General features: G+C 48.3%; 1 protein-coding gene across 3 annotated transcripts in view; it reads right to left on the reverse strand.

Annotated features, from left to right (window-relative positions):
• Positions 1 to 433: 433 nt before the first annotated feature.
• Positions 434 to 20390, reverse strand: part of LOC141069238 (uncharacterized) — a 46561-nt gene continuing 26604 nt past the window's right edge. For all 3 annotated transcript variants that reach the window (XM_073558691.1, XM_073558689.1, XM_073558690.1), the window contains 2 exons: positions 827 to 914; positions 434 to 740 (listed from right to left, as the gene is read on the reverse strand). In XM_073558691.1, the coding sequence (XP_073414792.1) occupies positions 638 to 740; positions 827 to 914 (191 nt within the window). In that variant the 3' untranslated portion in view covers positions 434 to 637. The remainder of the gene's footprint in view (positions 741 to 826; positions 915 to 20390) is intronic.

Raw genomic sequence — 20390 nt, forward strand, 5'->3', positions numbered from 1 at the left:
TCTTAGCAGCCTGTTTAGCCTCCTTAGATTGAGACATAGCGCTCCTGAAAGGGTTAACGGCAGTCTATCTGCAGCTGCAGGGAGTGTGCCAGGAAGGGGTTAAGCTTTAATCTGAGGGCAGATGCAGCTTACCCACGGTCCTGTGTTGTGTCCCCTGGGAGGAATAGCGGTGGCCCTGTGGTGTCACCCGGTATCCGGCAGTGTGCCCGCCTCACAGCTCGTGTCCAGAGCAGGCTGAGGTAAAGGTAAAAGATATGGCCCCCGAGATTAAAATTGCACGTCCGGCCTAACAGTAAAAGTTCATTTGACAAATTTAGTGTTTATTGCTTTCCTTCTCCACGACTTCGCTGTATCCTGGGGAGCCCACCCCTGGTTCACGACTTACAATATCACATTACGGAGCAATACTGGACACAATCTATAGTCGGGTAGCTAATCCTTGACAACCATTTTAATTCTTGCTGCTTTAAGGCAAGTCATGAGTGAGGCAGATCAACAATAAAGAACAGATTGAAAGAGTTCACAATGAAAACTCAAGAAAAACGCAACAATGAAAACATAGATGTGACTCTCTGAAAGGAGGTACATTACAAAAATGAAGCCTCTCCCTGCCTCTATGGGAAGAGTATCTTTGCCTCTACGGCTGCTCTCGTCTCAAGAACAAGGGAGGACCAATCACGGGTTTGTCTTTTGTCCGGATCAATCTGTACGCGACTGAAGAAACCCAGGACATCCTTACACTGTGTGAAGAAAAAGAAGAACAAAGCGTCACCATGCTGTGGAGATTCTGAGACGATAACGCTTCACATTGCTGTCTGCCTCTTACCTGTCAGAGTTACAAGCGCGGGCCGCCGGGGTAAGAGCCTTCCACTTGCTGTACGAAGGAATGGTGGTCAGGAGATGTTCCAACCCACCTGCAACATCAGAGAAGTGTTAGGTCCTGTACACCCTTTTCTGAGATGCCCAATGTTTCATTTTTTGCTAAGATGTACAAGAGCTAATTATGTGGTGGTGCACTGGTGAATTTATTAATAACACTTTGGGGTAAATGCAACGCTTTAAGTTTATTGCATTTTTTTTTGTGGATTGACAGTGACCCTCATTCCTAACTTTGAAAGTTGGAATTTTTTTTGTTTTTCTTATTATGGCTAATTAACTTTATATTTTGATAGATTGAACTTATATGGAAGTGGACTAATATAATATATATATATATATACACACACATATACACACACACACATATACATAGTAAGAGAAGGGGCCATTCAAAATTTTTATACTTGACTCCGTAGGTAGATGCTTGACAGTCACTTGCCTGCTAAATGGAGAGGTGCACACGTTGACAAATGTATATGCTCCCAATGAAGGCCAACACAAATTTTGGGAACTACCTTTAATGATATCTCTTTAAAAGCAAAGGGTAGCAATATCATATGTGGTGATTTCAATCTCCCCATGAATGCGGACCTTGACTGCTCTTCAGGAAGGAAGAGAACTAGGAGGGGTTTGAACCTCCTATCCCATGAATTTCACCTGCATGATATTTGGAGATGCTCACACGCATCGGAAAGAGATTATACTTTTTATTCTCCTAGGCACTCCACATACTCCCGTATCGACTATTTCTTAATAGATAGTGCGACCCTAAGCAGGTGTCTAAATGCCACTATTGGCCTAATCACCTGGTCTGACCACGCTCCTGTCTCTCTGACCCTTGCTCTTGCCCACCAGGCTGACCCTGCGTTCAGGTGGCGTCTTCATGACTCATTGCTGCTGAGGGGGGAGGTGGTTGATAGGGTTTCCTCGGAGCTGGAGGGCTACTTTCAAATAAACGATAATGGGGAGGTCTCTGATGAGACCCTTTGGTCTGCTCACAAAGTGGTGGTTAGGGGGGGGGGGGGGTTCTCCTACAACAAGCTTCATATTTAAAGAAGAAAAGAGAAGCCAGTAGAGAGGCTCTGCTCTCCCGTTTACATTATTTAGATGCTATTAATAAGGCTGCACTTACGCCCTCCGTCTCTGAGGAGACCTTAAATTAAGGGAAAATTTCCTATACAAATATGCATACAATATGAGGAAACTTAAAACAAACTTATATGCTACCGGGGACAGGGCGGGAGCGCTTCTAGCTCGCAGAGTTCGTAAACAGGAGGTCATGTCACGAATTGACCACATATTGGATGAGCAAGGTAGAGCCCTTAGGAACCCACGGGACATAGTGCAAGCCTTTGCTCAATATTACACTGCCCTCTATAATTTAAAAGATGATGCCTCCACCCCTCAACCTGACCAAACATCTATTGATGCATACTTAGATTCTGTTAATTTGCCATGTATTACCATTGACCAATTAAATTATTTAAACGCCCCCTTCGCGGCTGCAGAAATTCAGCAGGCGACTAAACAGACTAAACTTCATAAAGCCCCAGGCCCGGATGGCTTAACAAATGATTTATAGGACCTTTTCTCAGCAATTAACACCACATCTACAGCGTCTGTTCACACACTGGAGAGACGCTGGTACTGTGATGGCCCCTAATTTAGAGGCCACTATTTCCACTATACCAAAATCGGGGAAATCACTCACACATCCCGGAGATTTCAGACCCATTGCTTTGTTAAATTCAGATGTCAAACTGTTTACTAAAATCATAGCATCTAGACTGAAACTAATTATACCGACTATATTGTCACCAGATCAGGTGGGCTTTGTTGCAGGACGGGAGACGAAGGATGGCATACGACGTATGTTGAATTTGATTAAAATATTTGAGCTGTCTGGCCACCCCAGTGCAATCCTGTCTCTTGATGCTGAAAAAGCTTTTGACAGGGTGCACTGGGGATATTTAAGAGCAGTCCTGAAGAAATTTGGACTGTCGGGCCCTATATTATCCACAATCTGTGCCATGTACTCGACCCCCTGCGCCAGGGTTTTGACGTCTGGCTTCTTGTCCGGCCCGTTCCAGATCACGAACGGTACGAGACAGGGGTGCCCGCTCTCGCCTGTTATTTTTGCGCTGTGCATGGAGCCGCTTGCCGAGCGCATTAGAATGTCGGCGGGCATTTCTGGGATTAGGGTTGGACAGGTGGAGCACAAAGTCGGTCTATACGCCGATGATGTCATTCTATCCTGTGTAAATTTAGAATCTTCGTTTTCTGCGATTATTTGTGAACTTGGGGGAATTTAGCAAGGTCTCATACTATAAACTGAACCCCACAAAATCCCTGTTGTTTCCGGTGGCGGTTCCTTGTGCGGCAAAGACAAGGCTGGAGACCAGTTTTCCGTTTAAGTGGATGAGAGAGGGTATTCCATATTTGGGCATTACACTGACGGGTTCTGAGCAGATTGTGGATAGGAACTTTACTAATTTGGAAATACAGCTTAAGAAACAATTGGAGCAGCTTCATGCTGTCCAGACCTCCTGGATTGCAAGGATTAATGCCTTTAAGATGATTGTCCTACCTAAAATATTGTACCTACTCCGGTGCATACCAATGATAATACCTAAAAAAAGAATTCTAAGATTACAAACTATGGCATATAGTTATATTTGGTCTTATAAAAAGTCTAGGATCTCCAGGGCCCTAATGTATTTCCCGTATAGAAAAGGGGGACTGGGGTACCAAACTTGTTAAAGTATCATAAAGCCGCTATAATGACGGGACTGAGAGACTGGTGGCAAGCGGACAGAGACCATAAATGGCTTCAAATAGAAAATTATTATGCTATCGCCAAGTCTACCCGATATATTTTGGAGGCTGAAGCTATTAAAACTACTAAATATTCCCCACCTTTGCCAACTATGAAAGCTGCGCTACATCATTGGAGGACAGTGGTCCCATCTCTTATTAAACTATCACGCCACTCCATATCGTTAAAGGCTCTTGAGATGCATATTCCATACCTTAATCTTCAGTCATGGGTTGCTGCTGGAATTTTGAGTCTGGGAGACCTAGTGGGGAGTGGTGGGTTAATCCCGTTTGACCAACTGGCTGCTGAGTTCCCGGCCACCCGGAGGTGTTTTTACCAATACCTACAAATACGTCATATGTCGCATAATTCACCGGACTCGTTTTTTTTCAATTCACAACTAACACAGTTAACGGTTATTTTCTGCTGCCTGATTCTGGCCCGAGACTTATCTCATTATTATATAGAGCCCTGAATGATCCGCCGGATAATACAAAACTGCCCTATATGATCAGGTGGGAGCGGGATCTGGGTTTTCTCTCCGAACCTGTTGACTGGGAGGAAGGATTGTGTGAAGTTGTACGGGTCTCTTCATGTGTGAACCATCTGGAGCAGTTGAAAAAGACGCACCTGAGATGGTACCAGTTCCCGATCCGAACGGCACATTTTGGAGCTGGTGGGTCTGGTGAATGCTGGAGAGGGTGTGGGATGAGGGGTACTCTTGAGCATACTTGGTGGTCCTGTCCGGTGCTCCAGCCTTGGTGGAGGGGTGTTGATTTATTGATCTCACAAGTCTTCGGTCTCCGGATGACTCTGACCCCAAGCCAGGCCATTTTACACATTGGCCTGAACTAAATCACTCATATTCTTAGAGGTACGCTGTCACATATTTTGATAGCTGCTAGAGTGTTGACAGCGGCTAGATGGAAAGATCCCCCCCCCCCAGAGGTTGCAGGACTAATTGATAGAATTAACACTCACTGCCAGCTTGAACTAGCACTAGCTCACTCGATGACCGCCATAATAAAAAGACAAAACATTTGGCACCCCTGGATACATAGTAGACACTCCACGGTTGCCCTGCTCCAGCCTGCTTAGCCGTATACAAATAAGATGCCGGATATTAGATATTGTTTGTTTTCTTTCCTTTTTGGAATATATTACTGTACTGCAGAACACTGAGACTTATTATGTGTACTTGCTGTTACACATAGTTCTATCGATGCCACTAACGCCTGTTCCTCCCCTCACCCCTTCCTTTCCTGTTTTTCATTTGTCGGTCCCCACTTTCTGATCCTTATTTTCTCCTCTCGTTCCCCTAGTTTCAACTTCAATAAAAATAATTGAGAAAAAAAAAATTTTTTTTATACTTGTCACTTTATTTTTTCTTAGTTTCCTTAATACCACTGTATTGGAGTATCTGGTAAAAATCACCGACTATGAATGTCGGCCAGAGGCTAGTTTTCATGGCAGGCACGGGGGTCTTAATGTTAGAGGGGTATTCTCATCTCCAAGTTCCTATCTCATTACGTAACAGATGTAATAATAATGTTAGCAAATCCCTCCTATTAGAAATGTAGTATTGTTCTTCTGATTAGCTGTATCGCTTACCCCATGTGCAGGGCATTGCAGTAGCTTAGGAATCCATAGTTACAACCGCTAACTGTCACTATATAAGTGGTCGTAACCATGGATACCTACGCTACTGTAATGTCCTGCACATGGGGCAAGTGACATTGCTTATCAGCAGAACTATACAACATTTTTAACTGGAGGTATTTGCTAATAGTATTATTATTACGCATACTACAGATTGGGGTAGGATCTTGGAGATGAAAATATCCCTTTAATTACTAATGTCCTACACCATAGGCTGACCACTAGAGGGCGCCAAAGGAAAACAAGCTTTTACAGCAAGTGTAAACTGTACCCTAGTACAATATAGCAGTAATAGCCCTGCAGCGCTGCGGTCTCCTACTACAACTACTAGCACTCCCTGGGGCAATAACAATACAAAGATATCCTCTATTCTGGACTTGCTGTTCTCTGGCAGACCCTGCACCACGAGATATAAGGTTAGTACTCGGGTCTGGTCATTTCTCTAGTGACAGTAATGATAGTGATTGCTTTGTAGTGACATTTTTAAAAATATTCTGAAAAAAATGTGTCAGGTAACAAGCAGCACAACATGAGGACATGCCATGGGATTTTTTTTTTTTATAGAAAAGTCATCATTAGAAAATGATTTACTGTAAATCCCATTTTTTTTTTTTGTCCAAAACTTTGGCATCTTTTCTCTCCGTATCACAATCTGTATTAAAAATAAAAATGTTGCACTGGGGCTTTTTTTTTTTTTTTTTTAGAAATTAGCTTCCTGTTATTCCAGGACACGCATTGCACATCAGCAGCAATGATCATACTCTGACCCTGTTGAATTGAAAGCATCTAATGAGCGTGTGCCATGTCATTGTGAAGGGAGGGTGAGCTGTGAAATCCGGTCTTATTACAAAGCAGTATAACCCAGCTTTTGATGATAATGCAGCTGCTGAAAACTCTTCCTGAATGAACGGAAAGTACAAGTCTAAAAAAGCCCCAGTGGACAGTGTGAAAAGATGGATTTTTGGTTCTTACCGTAAAATCTCTTTCTTGGAGCCTTCATTGGGGGACACAGAATACCATGGGTGTATGCTGCTGCTGCTAGGAGGCTGACACTATGCAAAAACAATAAAATTAGCTCCTCCCCGGCAGTATACACCCACCGACAGGCACCAAGCACCTCAGTTGGTGAAAAAGCAGTAGGAGAAGCAACGAGAAAAAACTCGAACCATATGTACCAACCCAACAGGGGACTGTAAGACCCAACATGGTACAACTGAAACAGGGAGGGTGCTGTGTCCCCCAATGAAGGCTCCAAGAAAGAGATTTTACGGTAAGAACCAAAAATCCATCTTTCTTTATCGCCTTATTGGGGGACACAGAATACCATGGGACGTCCCAAAGCAGTCCCAAGGGTGGGAACAGCAAAAAGGAACGAAAGTAACCGAAAGGCTCAGGTCGGCCGGTGAGCCACCGCCGCCTGCAGAACCTTCCTACCAACCACAGCATCAGACGAGGCCTGGGTATGAACCCTGTAGAACCTCGTGAAGGTGTGCAAAGATGACCAGGTTGCAGCCTTGCAAATTTGCATGGCCGAGGCCTGGTGACGAGCAGCCCACGAAGCCGCCACAGCCCGGGTGGAATGAGCTCTTACTCCCGGAGGGGGCCGCTTTTCCTGAAGACGATACGCTTCCAGAATGGTAGAACGAATCCAGCGAGCGATCGTGGATTTGGAAGCCGGAAGGCCCTTCTGGCGACCTTCAGAGATGATTAGCAAGGAATCGGACAGACGGAAGGAAGAGGTCCTGGCAAGATAGACACGCAAGGCTCTAACTACGTCCAGTTTGTGGAGAGACTTCTCAAGAGGATGAGATGGAGCCGGACAAAAAGAAGGAAGGACGATATCCTCATTGATATGGAAAGCGGAAACCACCTTTGGAAGAAAAGAAGGAACGGGCCTGAGGACGGCTTTGTCCTGATGGAGAATGAGGTAAGGGGAACGACATGACAAGGCCGCCAATTCAGAAACTCTTCTGATGGAGGAAATGGCGATCAAAAAGGTGACCTTCCAAGAGAGAAGGGACAAAGGAATGTCCTGGAGAGGCTCGAACGGCGCCTTCTGGAGCGCGCTAAGAACGAGGTTGAGATCCCACGGGTCTATTGGCGAATGATGAGGGGGAGCCACGTGGGAAACCCCTTGTAGAAAGGTCTTGACCTGTGGTAGAGAAGCTAGCTCTCTTTGGAAGAGGATAGAGAGAGCGGAAACCTGGCCCTTGAGCGTACTGAAGGACAGACCCGCGTCTAACCCAGCTTGAAGAAACCCTAGGATAGACGGGATAGAAAACGACATTGGGAAGACTCTTCAATCATCGCACCAACGGAAAAAAGCCTTCCAGTACCTATAGTAAATGCGGGAAGAGGCTGGTTTCCTGGCTCTGATCATAGTTTGAATAACCTGACTGGACAGACCTGATTCCTTTAGAATTGCGGTCTCAATGGCCATGCCGTCAAACTCAGAGACTGAGAATTCTCGTGGTAAAGGGGGCCTTGCGAGAGAAGGTCTGGACGGTCCGGAAGCCTCCAGGGAACGTCCGCGAGCATGTTGACCAGTTCCGCGTACCAAGGCCGTCTTGGCCAATCTGGAGCAACTAGAATCACTGGTACGCCTTCCGATTTTATCTTTTTGACCACCCGAGGGATCAATGCCAGAGGCGGGAACAGATACGGAAGTTGAAACTGGGACCACGGACTCACCAGTGCGTCGCATGCGACGGCTAGAGGGTCCCTGGACCTGGCTACGAACTGCGGCACCTTGTGGTTCATCCGAGATGCCATGAGATCGACATCCGGGGTGCCCCAACGGTCGCATATCTGAGAGAAAACCGCGGGGTGCAGGGACCATTCGCCGGACGCTAGGCCCTGGCGACTCAGAAAGTCGGCTGCCCAATTTTCCACCCCTGGAATATGGACGGCGGAGATTGTCGGAACGTAACGTTCTGCCCAGCGGAATATCTTGGCCACTTCTGACATTACCTGTTTGCTGCGCGTACCCCCCTGATGGTTTATGTACGCCACGGCCGTGGCGTTGTCCGACTGAATGCGGACCGGCTTGCCGGAAAGGAGGGGCTGCCAGTGAAGAAGGGCCAGGAAAATCGCCCTGATCTCCAAAAGATTGATTGGAAGGAGAGACTCCTGTGGCTTCCAGCGTCCTTGGGCCGCTTTCTGATGGAACACGGCTCCCCATCCTAGAAGGCTCGCATCGGTGGTGATGATTTGCCACTGAGGCGGAAGGAAGGACCTCCCTTGGAGAACTGACGCTGGCCGTAGCCACCAAGTGAGAGACTGCCTCACTCTGAGAGGAAGCCGAATAGGACGGTCCAAGGACATCGTGGTCTTGTCCCAGGCTGAAAGCAGAGACAGCTGGAGAGGGCGAAGGTGATACTGCGCAAAGGGCACTGCCTCCATGGAGGCCACCATCTTCCCCAGGACCTTCATGCCGAACCGAATGGGAATGGGAGCAGGCCTCTTGAGAGTTTTGATGCACTTGGACAGAGTTGTAAATTTTTCCTTTGGAAGAAAAACACGGGCTAGCTCCGTGTCGAATTCCATACCCAGAAAGGTCAGACGCTGGGTGGGGACCAGAATGGACTTCTCCCTGTTGACTAGCCAACCTAGGCGGCTGAGAGTGTCCAGGGTTATCTGAAGGCTCCGGAGACAGTCCTGGCGAGACGAACCCTTGATCAAAAGATCGTCCAGATAAGGGATGATGAGGATCCCTCTGGAGCGAAGGATGGCCATCACAGTCGCCATCACCTTCGTGAAAAACCCGGGGCGCTGAAGCCAGGCCGAAAGGAAGAGCTGTGAACTGAAAGTGGTCTCCCTGAAACGCAAATCGAAGATACTTCTGATGTTGCACACATATTGGAATGTGGAGATAGGCATCCCGAATGTCCACCGAGCAGAGAAATTCCCCGGGCTCCATGGAAGCAATCACCGACCGAAGAGACTCCATCCTGAAATGAAGAATCTTCACGTGGCGATTGAGCAATTTGAGGTCCAGAATAGGACGAAGAGAGCCGTCTTTCTTCGGGACTACAAAGAGATTGGAGTAGAACCCGGAAAACCGTTCGTCTGAGGGAACGGGAACAATGACTCCGGCGGAAAGGAGGGAGGAAATGGCCTGCAGAAAACCCGGAACCTGGGCCCGCTGTCGCGGAGGCCGAGACCGGAAAAACCGTCTGTTCGGGAGTGAAGCAAATTCGATTTTGTAACCGGATGCAACGAGTTCTCTGACCCAAGCGTCGTCTACAACGGACAGCCAAGCATCCGCGAAAAAGGAAAGTCTGCCGCCCACCCTGGAAGAAATTCCAGGTGGGGGTGACCCGTCACTTAGACGAAAATCTGCCGGAATTGGCTCCTGCAGATCTGGAATATTGTCCTCTAGATCTCCAGCGAGGAGCGGGTTTGTAGGAAGGTTTCCTCTGATCCCGCTCCCTGGTGGCAGGCGGCCGATCCTGTTGAGTGGCTCTCTCCGTGGCAGAGAAGGGACGAAAAGGCCTGAATGGTCGAAACCCCCTTCTGTTGAAGGGACGTTTTGGTCGAGACTGGGGAAGCGAAGTACTTTTGCCTCCAGTGGCATCGGAAATTATCTGATCCAGCTTTGCTCCAAAGAGCCTAGAGCCATGGAATGGCAGATTGGTAAGCGACTTTTTCGAAGTAGTGTCCGCATTCCATGACTTTAGCCAAAGGACTCGGCGTACAGCTACTATGTTGCTGTTAGCCCTTGCTACGCAGCCGGCCGCGTCCAAGGAGGCGGCCAAAAGGTATTTTCCCGCCTGGTTAATCTGATCTGCAAGATCTGCCAATTCGTCTTGAGGAGCTGACGCTAAGATGCCTCTGCGAAGGATTTTTGCCCAAGCGGAAATGACCTTCGCCACCCAGGCGGATGCGAAAATAGGGCAGAGAGAGGCGCCAGATGCCTCAAAGATAGACTTAGCCAGAGATTCAATCTGCCTGTCAGTAGGATCTTTGAGCGACGCCCCGTCTGGCAGAGAGAGCACCGTTTTAGAGGCTATCCGGGATACTGGAGGATCTACCTCTGGAGCCTTGGACCACTTTGAGAGCAGTTCTGCGTCAAAGGGGTACAGAACGTCCAAATACTTGCGGCCTGAGAAACGTTGTTCAGGGCGCTCCCAGTGTTTGGCTAAGGTAGTATTGAAATCGTTGTGATTGGGAAAGGTTCGGGACGGAGGTCTGGCTCGTCTAAGGACAACCGAGCTTTCCTGAGCTGGAGCCTCATCCTGTTTAAGTTTTAGTGTTTGGAAGATAGCTGCAAGAAGACTATCGACCATGTCCCGCGTTTTAGAAACGCTGTTCCCCTCAGAGCTAGCTTCCGAATGAGAATCATCGCCTGACTGAAGGCTGTCATCTGAGGAAGGAGAAGGAGGCCTGGGAGCGGAAGGGCCCTGCGAGCTCGAGGACGAAGTGGACAGAGCCCGCTTCCTAGAAGACCTTCCCCGTCTGTCTCTCTGAAGGTCGTGGTCAGGTGCGGACGACTCACCCCGAGAGGTGGTCGGGGCAGAGGTGGCTGAGGATAGCTGAGGTAATCGTTCTAAAACCTGGACCAGCGACTGTGATACTTTTGTCAAGTCAGAAACAGACTGTGACATTGTAACGGCCCACTCCGGGGGGAGAGAGGAGGGAAGAGCGCCCTCCGCCCGGGACTCTGTGCGCTCCTGAGATGCTGACATATTGGAAGGACTGCAGGGGGGTCAGAATGGAGACGACTGACCCGATGCCCACTTCTTTTTACAGCGCGCACAGGCGTAATAGATAGCGGTGGGCCTGAAGCAGAGATCCCCTGAAGGGTTGGGCATAAGTAGACTGCACTGAATGGCCGCAGGATTTAAGGAATAACTGCCGAGGAGAGCTAATCTTTGCCTCAGAGCCGAGCCTACTGAGATTCTGTGAGCAGCAGAAGAAACGCCGAAGTGTCCCCCAAACAGCGCAGGAAGGAGTGAAACAACCAGGAAATCCTTGTGCTGGAGGCTGGGGGCGGAGCTTAGCGGCCGCTCCATGACTGGTTAACAGCGAAGGAGAGGGCATGGCCGAAGGAGAAGGCTGGCATATGAAACGAAAAGGAGCCCTGTGATGGGCTAGTAAAGGCGCGCTGAAAAGAGCGCGCTCAGGAAGGGAGGAGGGAGCACAGCGATGAGGAGACTGTGAGGGAAAGTGAAAGTGAAGACGCCGCAGCCCCATGCCAGCGCCGACATAACGGAGCTGATCTGACAGTGGCCCTGGGAAGTCTGCCTCCCCTGCTTGTGACGCTGTGTGGTGAGTGGAGGAATCCCCAGTGTCTCCCTGGGAGTGAGAAACAAGCGGCGTGAGCGCGCGGCAGGCAGAGAGGGCGGGAAATTCAAAAATTGTGGACCTGAAATCACAAAGGTACAACTTCTGCCATTCACGGAGGTTATGCGGGGCCGGAGGGAACGTACAGGCACTTACCTGACGTCCCTGAAGAGGATGACCACAGGGGCCCACGGGGAAACGGCAGGCCGCTGGGGGGAAGGGAGTCCTATGTACCCGCATCCTGCAGAAGACGGCTTGAAACACCTGCGATCGCCGTCTTCCTCTCAGCCCTGTCCCGAGATAGGGGTGAGGAGGGGGATTCGGCAAGGACTAGCCACCTGTCCACAACCCTTATCACCGGAAGGCGAAAGGGAAAAGTCCTGCCTGCGGTACTGAGAGTTGCGATGTGGATGACACCACACTGCTCGCTCAGCCGCATGATATGGGAAATCAGGGTGACAACTACACCCTGTTTCCCGATGGAAAATAACCTAAAAGACAAAAGAGGGAAAAATTAAAAAGTTCAGACTAAACCTGAAAAGAAAAATGTGGATCTGGGGAGATCCCGGTCCGCCTCCTACAGACACTAAGCACAAACTGAGGTGCTTGGTGCCTGTCGGTGGGTGTATACTGCCGGGGAGGAGCTAATTTTATTGTTTTTGCATAGTGTCAGCCTCCTAGCAGCAGCAGCATACACCCATGGTATTCTGTGTCCCCCAATAAGGCGATAAAGAAATTGCAAGATCTCTCTGATATGAAAAAACAAAAAATGCCAAAATCCTTTAAAAAAATACATGTAACAATAGAAAATCTGAATTAAACAATAGGTAATTTTGTGATGATAATTTCTCTTGTAAGGTTCGTTCACACTGGTGTATAATATAGAGGAGGCAATGTGAGAAAACATCGCATTGTGCTTGGACCAATGTTAGTAAATGAGTCCGTGCTGATCTGGGAGTTTTTTCTCAGCTCTAGTCGGACTCCAAAACATCGCAGCATTCTACAAGTGGATGAGAGAATCGGAGTGCACTCGTCAATGCAAGTAAATGGGTGCGAGAAAAAAATCTGATGGCACAAGGACCATGTGTAGTTGGGGTTGATGACAACTGTGATTTGTCAAAATTTACATCTGACATCAAGCCCTGATATTATTAACCCCTTCCTGACATCAGACGTACTATCCTGTCCATGGGACCCAGGCCCCTATGCCCATGGACGGGATAGTACATCTACCGCGATCAGCGGCGCCCACGTGGTGAGCACTGCTGATCGCGGCCGGGTGTCAGCTGATTATCACAGCTGACACCCGGCACAATGTGTCACGGGCGACACGTTAACCCCTTGCACACCGCGATCAAACATGATCACGGTGTACCGGGGGTTAAAGGGAAGCATCGGCAGGGAGGGGGCTCCCTCCGTGCTTCCCTGAGCCCCCCACGGCAGCGCAATGTGCAGCGCTGCTGCGGGGGGCTCCTTTCCTGCAGGCCCCCGAATCCAAGATGGCGACGGGGGCCTTCAGGAAGCTGGCTTCCTCAGTGCCTGCAAAGCGCAGGCATGAGGAAGCCTTCTGCAGTGCCTGTGACAGATTGCTGATCTGTCACAGTGATCTGTGATGTGACAGATCAGCGATCTGTCACAGGACAGTGATGTCCCTCCTGGGACTATTTAATAAAGTAAAAAAAAAAAAATAAAAAAAAGGGTTACAATAAATTAAAAAAAAAAAAAATCGCCAAATAAATTAGAAAAAAAAAACATTCCCCCAAATAAATCCATTTTTTAGAAATAAAAAAAAAACAAACAATAAAAGTACACATATTAGGTATCGCCGTGTCCTTAACGACCCGCCCTATAAAACTGTCCCATTAGTTAACCCCTTTAGCGAACCCCTTAAAAAATAAAAAACGAAGCAAAAAATAATGATTTATTATCATACCGCCAAACAAAAAGTGCAATAATGCGCGATCAAAAAGACGCATATAAATATCCATGGTACCGCTGAAAACGTCATCTTGTCCCGCAAAAAACGAGCCGCCATACAGCATCATCCGCAAAAAAATAAAAAAGTTATAGCTCGCAGAATAAAGCGATGCAAAGAATAAAACCGCTTTATCAATTTTATCGCATGCGGAACGGTGTAAATGCACCCCCCCAAAAGAAATTTATGAAACGCTGGTTTTTGTTCATTCTGCATCCCAAAAATCAGAATAAAAAGCGATCAAAAAATGTCACGTGCCCGAAAATGGTACAAATAAAAACGTCAACTCGTCCCGCAAAGAATAAGACCTCACATGACTCGGTGGGTCAAAATACGGAAAAATTATAGCTCTCAATATGTGGTGATGCAAAAACTATTTTTACAATAAAAAGCGTCTTTTAGCGTGTGAAAGCCGCCAAACATAAAAACCGCCATAAATAGTAAATCAAACCCCCGTTATCACCCCCTTAGTTAGGGAAAAATAATAAAATGAAAAAAATGTATTTATTTCCATTTTCCCATTAGGGTTAGGGCTAGGGTAGGGTTAGGGCTGAGATTAGGGGTGTGTTGGGGTTCGGGTTGGAGTTAGAATTGGGGGTTTCCACTGTTTGGGCACATCAGGGGCTCTCCAAATGCAACATGGCGTCTGATCTCAATTCCAGCCAATTCTGAGTTGAAAAAGTCAAATGGTGCTCCTTCCCTTCCAAGCTCTGCCATGCGCCCAAGTGTTTTACCCCCACATGTAGGGTATCAGCCTACTCAGGTCAAATTGCAAAACAACTTTTGGGGTCCAATTTCTCCTGTTACCCTTGGGAAAATGAAAAAATTGGGGACTAATTGATCATGTTTGTGGAAAAAATACGATTTTTTTTATTTTCATGCCCGGGCATTATAAACTTCTGTGAAGCATTTGGGGGGTTCAAAGTGCTCACTTCACATCTAGATAAGTTCTGTGGGGGGTCTAGTTTTCAAAATGGGGTCATTTGTGGGTGGTTTCCACTGTTTAGGTACATTAGGGGCTCTCCAAAGGCAACATGACACCCGCAGACCATTCCATCAAAGTCTGCATTCCAAAACGTCACTACTTCCCTTCAAAGCCCCGACGTGTGCCCATACAGTAGTTTTCTCCCACATATGGGGTATCAGCATACTCAGGACAAATTGGACAACTTTTGGGGTTCAATTTCTCCTGGTACCCTTGGGAAAATAAAAAAATGGTGACTAAAAGATCATGTTTGTGGAAAAAATACGAATTTTTTATTTTCACGCCCGGGCGTTATAAACTTCTGTGAAGCACTGGGGGGTTCAAAGTTCTCACCACACATCTAGATAAGTTCCTTAGGGGGTCTAGTTTCCAAAATGGTGTCATTTGTGGGGGTTTCCACTGTTTTGGTACATCAGGGGTTTTCCAATCGCGACATGATGTCCGATCTCAATTCCAGCCAAAAACGTCAAATGGCGCTGCTTCCCTTCCGAGCTCTGCCATGCGCCCAAATAGTGGTTTACCCCCACATGTGGGGTATCAGCGTACTCAGGACAAATTGCACAATAACTTTTAGGGTCCTGTTACCCTTGGGAAAATAAAAATTGGGGTGAAAAGATCATTTTTGTGGAAAAAATATGATTTTTTAATTGTACCGCTGTACGTTATAAACTTCTGTAAAGCCCTTGTGGGTTCAAAGTTCTCACCACATATCTAGATAAGTTCCTTGGGGGGTCTAGTTTCCAAAATGGGGTCACTTGTAGGGGGTTTCCACTGTTTAGGTACATCAGGGACTCTCCAAACGTGACATGGCGTCCGATCTAAATTCCAGCCAATTTTGCATTGAAAAAGTCAAACGGCGCTCCTTCCCTTCTGAGCTCTGCCATGCGCCGAAACAGTCGTTCCCCCCCACATATCAGGTATCAGCGTACTCAGGACAAATTGCACAATAACTTTTGCAGTCCAATTTCTCCTGTTACCCTTGGTAAAATAAAAAAAATTGAACCTGAAGTATTTTTTTTGTGAAAAAAAGTTAGATGTTCATTTTTTTTAAATATTCAAAAAAATTCCTGTGACGCACCTAAAGGGTTAATAAACTTCTTGAATGTGGTTTTGAGCACCTTAAGGGGTTCAGTTTTTAGAATGGTGTTACTTTTGGGTATTTTCTATCATATAGACCCCTCAAAGTGACCTCAAATGTGATGTGGTCCTAAAAATAAAATGGTGTTGTAAAAATGAGAAATCGCTGGTCAACTTTTAACCCTTATAACTTCCTAACAAAAAAATTTTTGGTTCCAAAATTGTGCTGATGTAAAGTAAACATGTGGGAAATGTTATTTATTAAGTTTTTTGTGTGCCGTATCTCTGTGATTTAAGGGCATAAAAATTCAAAGTTGGAAAATTGCAAAATTTTCGCCAAATTTCCGTTTTTCTCACAAATAAACGCAAGTTATTTGAATGAAATTTTACCACTAACATGAAGTACAATATGTCACGAGAAAACAATGTCAGAATCACCGGGATCCATGGAAGCGTTCCAGAGTTATGACCTCATAAAGGTACAGTGGTCAGAATTGTAAAAATTGGCCCGGTCATGAACGTGCAAACCACCCTTGGGGGTGAAGGGGTTAATGAAGAGGTGTCTATCAGATGCCCCCATTACTAACCTAGTAATAAAAAAAAACAGAAGCACAGAAAAAAACCACTTTATCTGAATAAAGACTCCGCCACACTATCCCTAGTTCACCCACCAATTTATTGAAAAACAATCACAAGAAGGTCCACCGTAATCCGAAGAATCCGGAGTACTTCAGCAATAGATACTTGAAAAAACATAAAAAGACACAAATAAAAACAAGATCATCCCTCGTTCACCAATTTACTACCCAAAATGTTCCTATAAAGTTCTGCCGTCGTCCACGCTCCTTGAATCCAGCGACTGACTAGCAGCAAGTTTCCTCTATTCACAGGCGCCGGGTGCCGACAACGCTCATCATAGTTGCTGCCTTAGCCCGGGGTAACACTTGCGAGAGTGATGCGAATAAGTCGCACGAGTCTCTCGCATCAACACCCGGCTGCCGGAACTCGGGACCGGAGTGAGCGTCTGCATAGAAATACATGCATCCGCACGCACCAGTCTGAGTGTCAGCAGCAGTTCCGGGTGTTCTCGCATCACACTCTCAAGTGTGACCCTGGCCTTACGCTGTGCTCAGCGAGACCTGGTGGCTCTAATGAGAGTTATCGTCAGCACCTGGCGCCTGTGAATAGCGGTCACTTTACTGGCATTCAGTTGCTGGATTCAAGGAGCGTGGACGACGGCGGGAGCTTTGTGGCAACATTCTGGGTAAAAAAAAAAAAATCGGTGAGCAATGGCGTCTCTTGATTTTTTTTCTGTCTTTTTAAGTTTTTCAGCTTCCATTTCTGGATTTCTTCGTATTCGTTGGATTACGGCGGGATTTTTACATTTTTTCCAATAAATTGGTGAACGAGTGATAGTGTGGGGGGAGTCTTTATTCAAATAAAACAGGATTTTTTGGGTTGCTTACCGTAAAATCTGTTTCTCGGAGCCTTCATTGGGGGACACAGAGACCATGGGTGTATGCTGCTGCCACTAGGAGGCTGACACTATGCACAAAAAAAGGTTAGCTCCTCCTCCGCAGTGTACACCCCACCGACCGGCAGGAAGTTCCTCAGTTAGTGAGAAAGCAGTAGGAGAAGTAACAGAATAGATTGAAAACCGAACAAACAACTCAACTGTAACAAACCGACAAACAGAAGAACAGGAGTTGTAGAACATGGGAGGGTGCTGTGTCCCCCAATGAAGGCTCCGAGAAACAGATTTTACGGTAAGCAACCCAAAAAATCCTGTTTTCTCGTTCGCCTTATTAGGGGACACAGAGACCATGGGACGTCCCAAAGCAGTCCCTGGGGTGGGAAACAAACTTCCATCAGGCCAGTGGACTCGCCACCGCAGCCTGCAGAATCCTTCTACCTAGGCTGGCATCCGCCGAAGCGTAGGTGTGGACCCTGTAGAATTTCACAAAGGTGTGAACCGATGACCACGTTGCAGCCTTGCAAAGCTGCAGCGTGGAAGCTCTGTGGCGCACCGCCCAGGAGGCACCCACCGCCCGGGTAGAGTGCGCTCTGATCCCTGGAGGGGCCACGCGATGCTTGACCCGGTATGCCTCCAAAATTGCCGATCTGATCCAGCGCGCAATAGTGGCCTTTGAGGCTGGGTGATAAACAGAGAGTCTGACTTCCGCAAGGAAGTCGTCCGGGCTAGATAGACTCTCAATGCCCTGACTAGGTCCAGCTTGTTCAAAGACCGCTCCCGAGGGTGAGCTGGGCTCAGGCAGAAGGATGGCAGAACAATGTCCTCATTGAGGTGAAACGAAGATACCACCTTCGGAAGAAAAGAGGGCGGAGGCCGCAGAACTACCTTGTCCTGATGAAGGACCAAAAAAAGGAGAGCGGCAAGAAAGTACCACTAATTCCGACACGCGCCGGATGGAGGTAATGGCCACCAGAAAGGCCACTTTCCAAGAAAGGAGAGAAAGGGAAACGTCCCTGAGAGGTTCAAAAGGAGGACCCTGCAGAACCAAATTAAGATCCCAAGGATCCACGGGAGCTCGGTACGGAGGAACCGTGTGAGCCACACCCTGGAGGAAGGTTTTGACCTGGGGCCGGGAGGCCAGCGTTTTCTGAAATAAAATGGACAGTGCCGAAACTTGACCCTTCAAGGAACTGAGAGCAAGCCCCGCATCCAGCCCTGCCTGAAGAAACGCCAGAATAGAAGGGAGCGAAAAAACCAAGGGCGCGATGTCATTGGCCTCACACCAGGAGAAATAGGCTTTCCAAGTACGGTATTAGATCTTCGAAGAAGGCTTTCTGGCGCGGATCATGGTATGAATTACCCGATCAGAGAATCCTGCCCGTCTCAAAACCTCGGTCTCAACAGCCACGCCGTTAAATTGAGCGACCGAGAATTGGGGTGGCAAATCGGGCCTTGAGACAGCAGATCTGCCCGTCGGGAAGCTTCCAGGGGGCGTCCGCGAGAAGGTTGACAATGTCTGCGAATCAAGACCTTCTGGGCCAATTCGGGGCGATGAGGATGACTGGAATCCCCTCTGCTTTGATTTTCTTCAACAACTTGGGAAGAAGAGGCAGAGGAGGGAACAGGTAGGGGAGCACGAACTGTGACCAAGGGATGGCCAGAGCGTCGGCGCCCACTGCCAGAGGGTCCCGAGACCTGGACACGAATTGTGGGACTTTCCTGTTGAGGCAAGATGCCATGAGGTCTACATCCGGGGTTCCCCACCGACGGCAGAGCAGATGAAACACCTCCGGATGTAGGGACCATTCCCCTGCCGCGAGACCCTCGCGGCTGAGGAAATCGGCGGCCCAGTTGTCCACGCCGGGAATGTGAACCGCGGAAATCGTTGGAACAAAGGTCTCTGCCCATTGAAGAATTCTGGACACTTCCGCCAGGGCTGAGACACTCCGTGTCCCCCCTTGGCGGTTGATATACGCCACCGCTGTGGCATTGTCTGTCTGAATCCTGACAGGCAGGCCCTTGAGGCGCCTTTCCCAGTGGACGAGAGCTAGATGGATCGCCCGTATCTCTAGGACATTGATCTGCAGAGCTGATTCCTGAGTCGACCATCGACCCTGAACAGTGTGATTGCGGAACACTGCACCCCAGCCGATGAGGCTGGCGTCCGTAGTGACAATCTGCCAGTGAACGGGAAGAAAAGACCGCCCCAAGAGAATGAGGGGAGACGTCAACCACCAGTTGAGAGACCGCCTGATCCGGCAGGAAAGGCGAACCGGACGATCCAGAGACAGAGCCGACCTGTTCCACCTGGACAAAATGGCCTGCTGGAGTGGCCTGGCGTGAAATTGGGCAAAGGGAACTGCCTCTATCGCCGCCACCATCTTCCCCAGGACCCTCATGGATGTCCTGAGGGATGGAAATCGTGTGATCTGTAATGATCGCACGCCCTGCTGCAGGGAAAGAATCTTGTCTTGTGGGAGAAATACCCTTGACCGACGAGTGTCGAACAGAAGGCCCAGAAACACAAGGCGTTGAGTAGGGACCAGACAGGACTTTTCCCGGTTGACGATCCACCCAAAACTGGACAGGGTGTCTAGAACGATCGCCACACTTAGGCGGGCCTGTTGAAAGGAGGGGGCCTTGATCAGGATATCGTCGAGGTACGGAAAAAGAACGAGACCTCTGATCCTCAACAAGGCCATCAACGCCGCCATAATCTTCGTGATGAAGAAAAAACCGGGGGGGGGGGGGGGTTGCAGAACAAGGCCCGAAAGAACAGGGGCCTTCATGGATGCGGCGACCGTGGGGAGAAGCGGGCGCGCAGGCCCTACCGTGGTCCCCTGGCGACCGCCTTAGGATGAAAACGCCGGGGGACCGCTAGACCGCATACTCACCCAAGCCGGGGGCCACAATAAAGGTACCTGAGAATCCCACGCTGTCTGTCGTCTTTATGGAATCCACGTCTCGTCCAACCGTCAGGCTCTGGTAGGCGAGATGGTGGGAGGCGGGCGGCAAGGACCGTCCGTATAGCTGGCACGCACCTGTGCGAGGCTCCTGGTCCTGCCGCGGAGACCTATGAGGATACGGGGTGGCAGTACACGCCGTACTCATAGTCTCTTTGTGGGAGTACGGATGTGACTGTTCACTCCGTATCCCTCCGAAACCTGTAAAGGAACGACGCACGACGAGGTAGACAGGGGTCTAATAAAAGACCCGTGTCCACCTCCTACTGACACTAAGC

The sequence above is a fragment of the Dendrobates tinctorius genome, unplaced genomic scaffold, assembly GCF_039654945.1.
Source record: "Dendrobates tinctorius isolate UK_male_01 unplaced genomic scaffold, ASM3965494v1 ptg000257l, whole genome shotgun sequence".
Taxonomy (NCBI): Eukaryota; Metazoa; Chordata; class Amphibia; order Anura; family Dendrobatidae; genus Dendrobates; species Dendrobates tinctorius.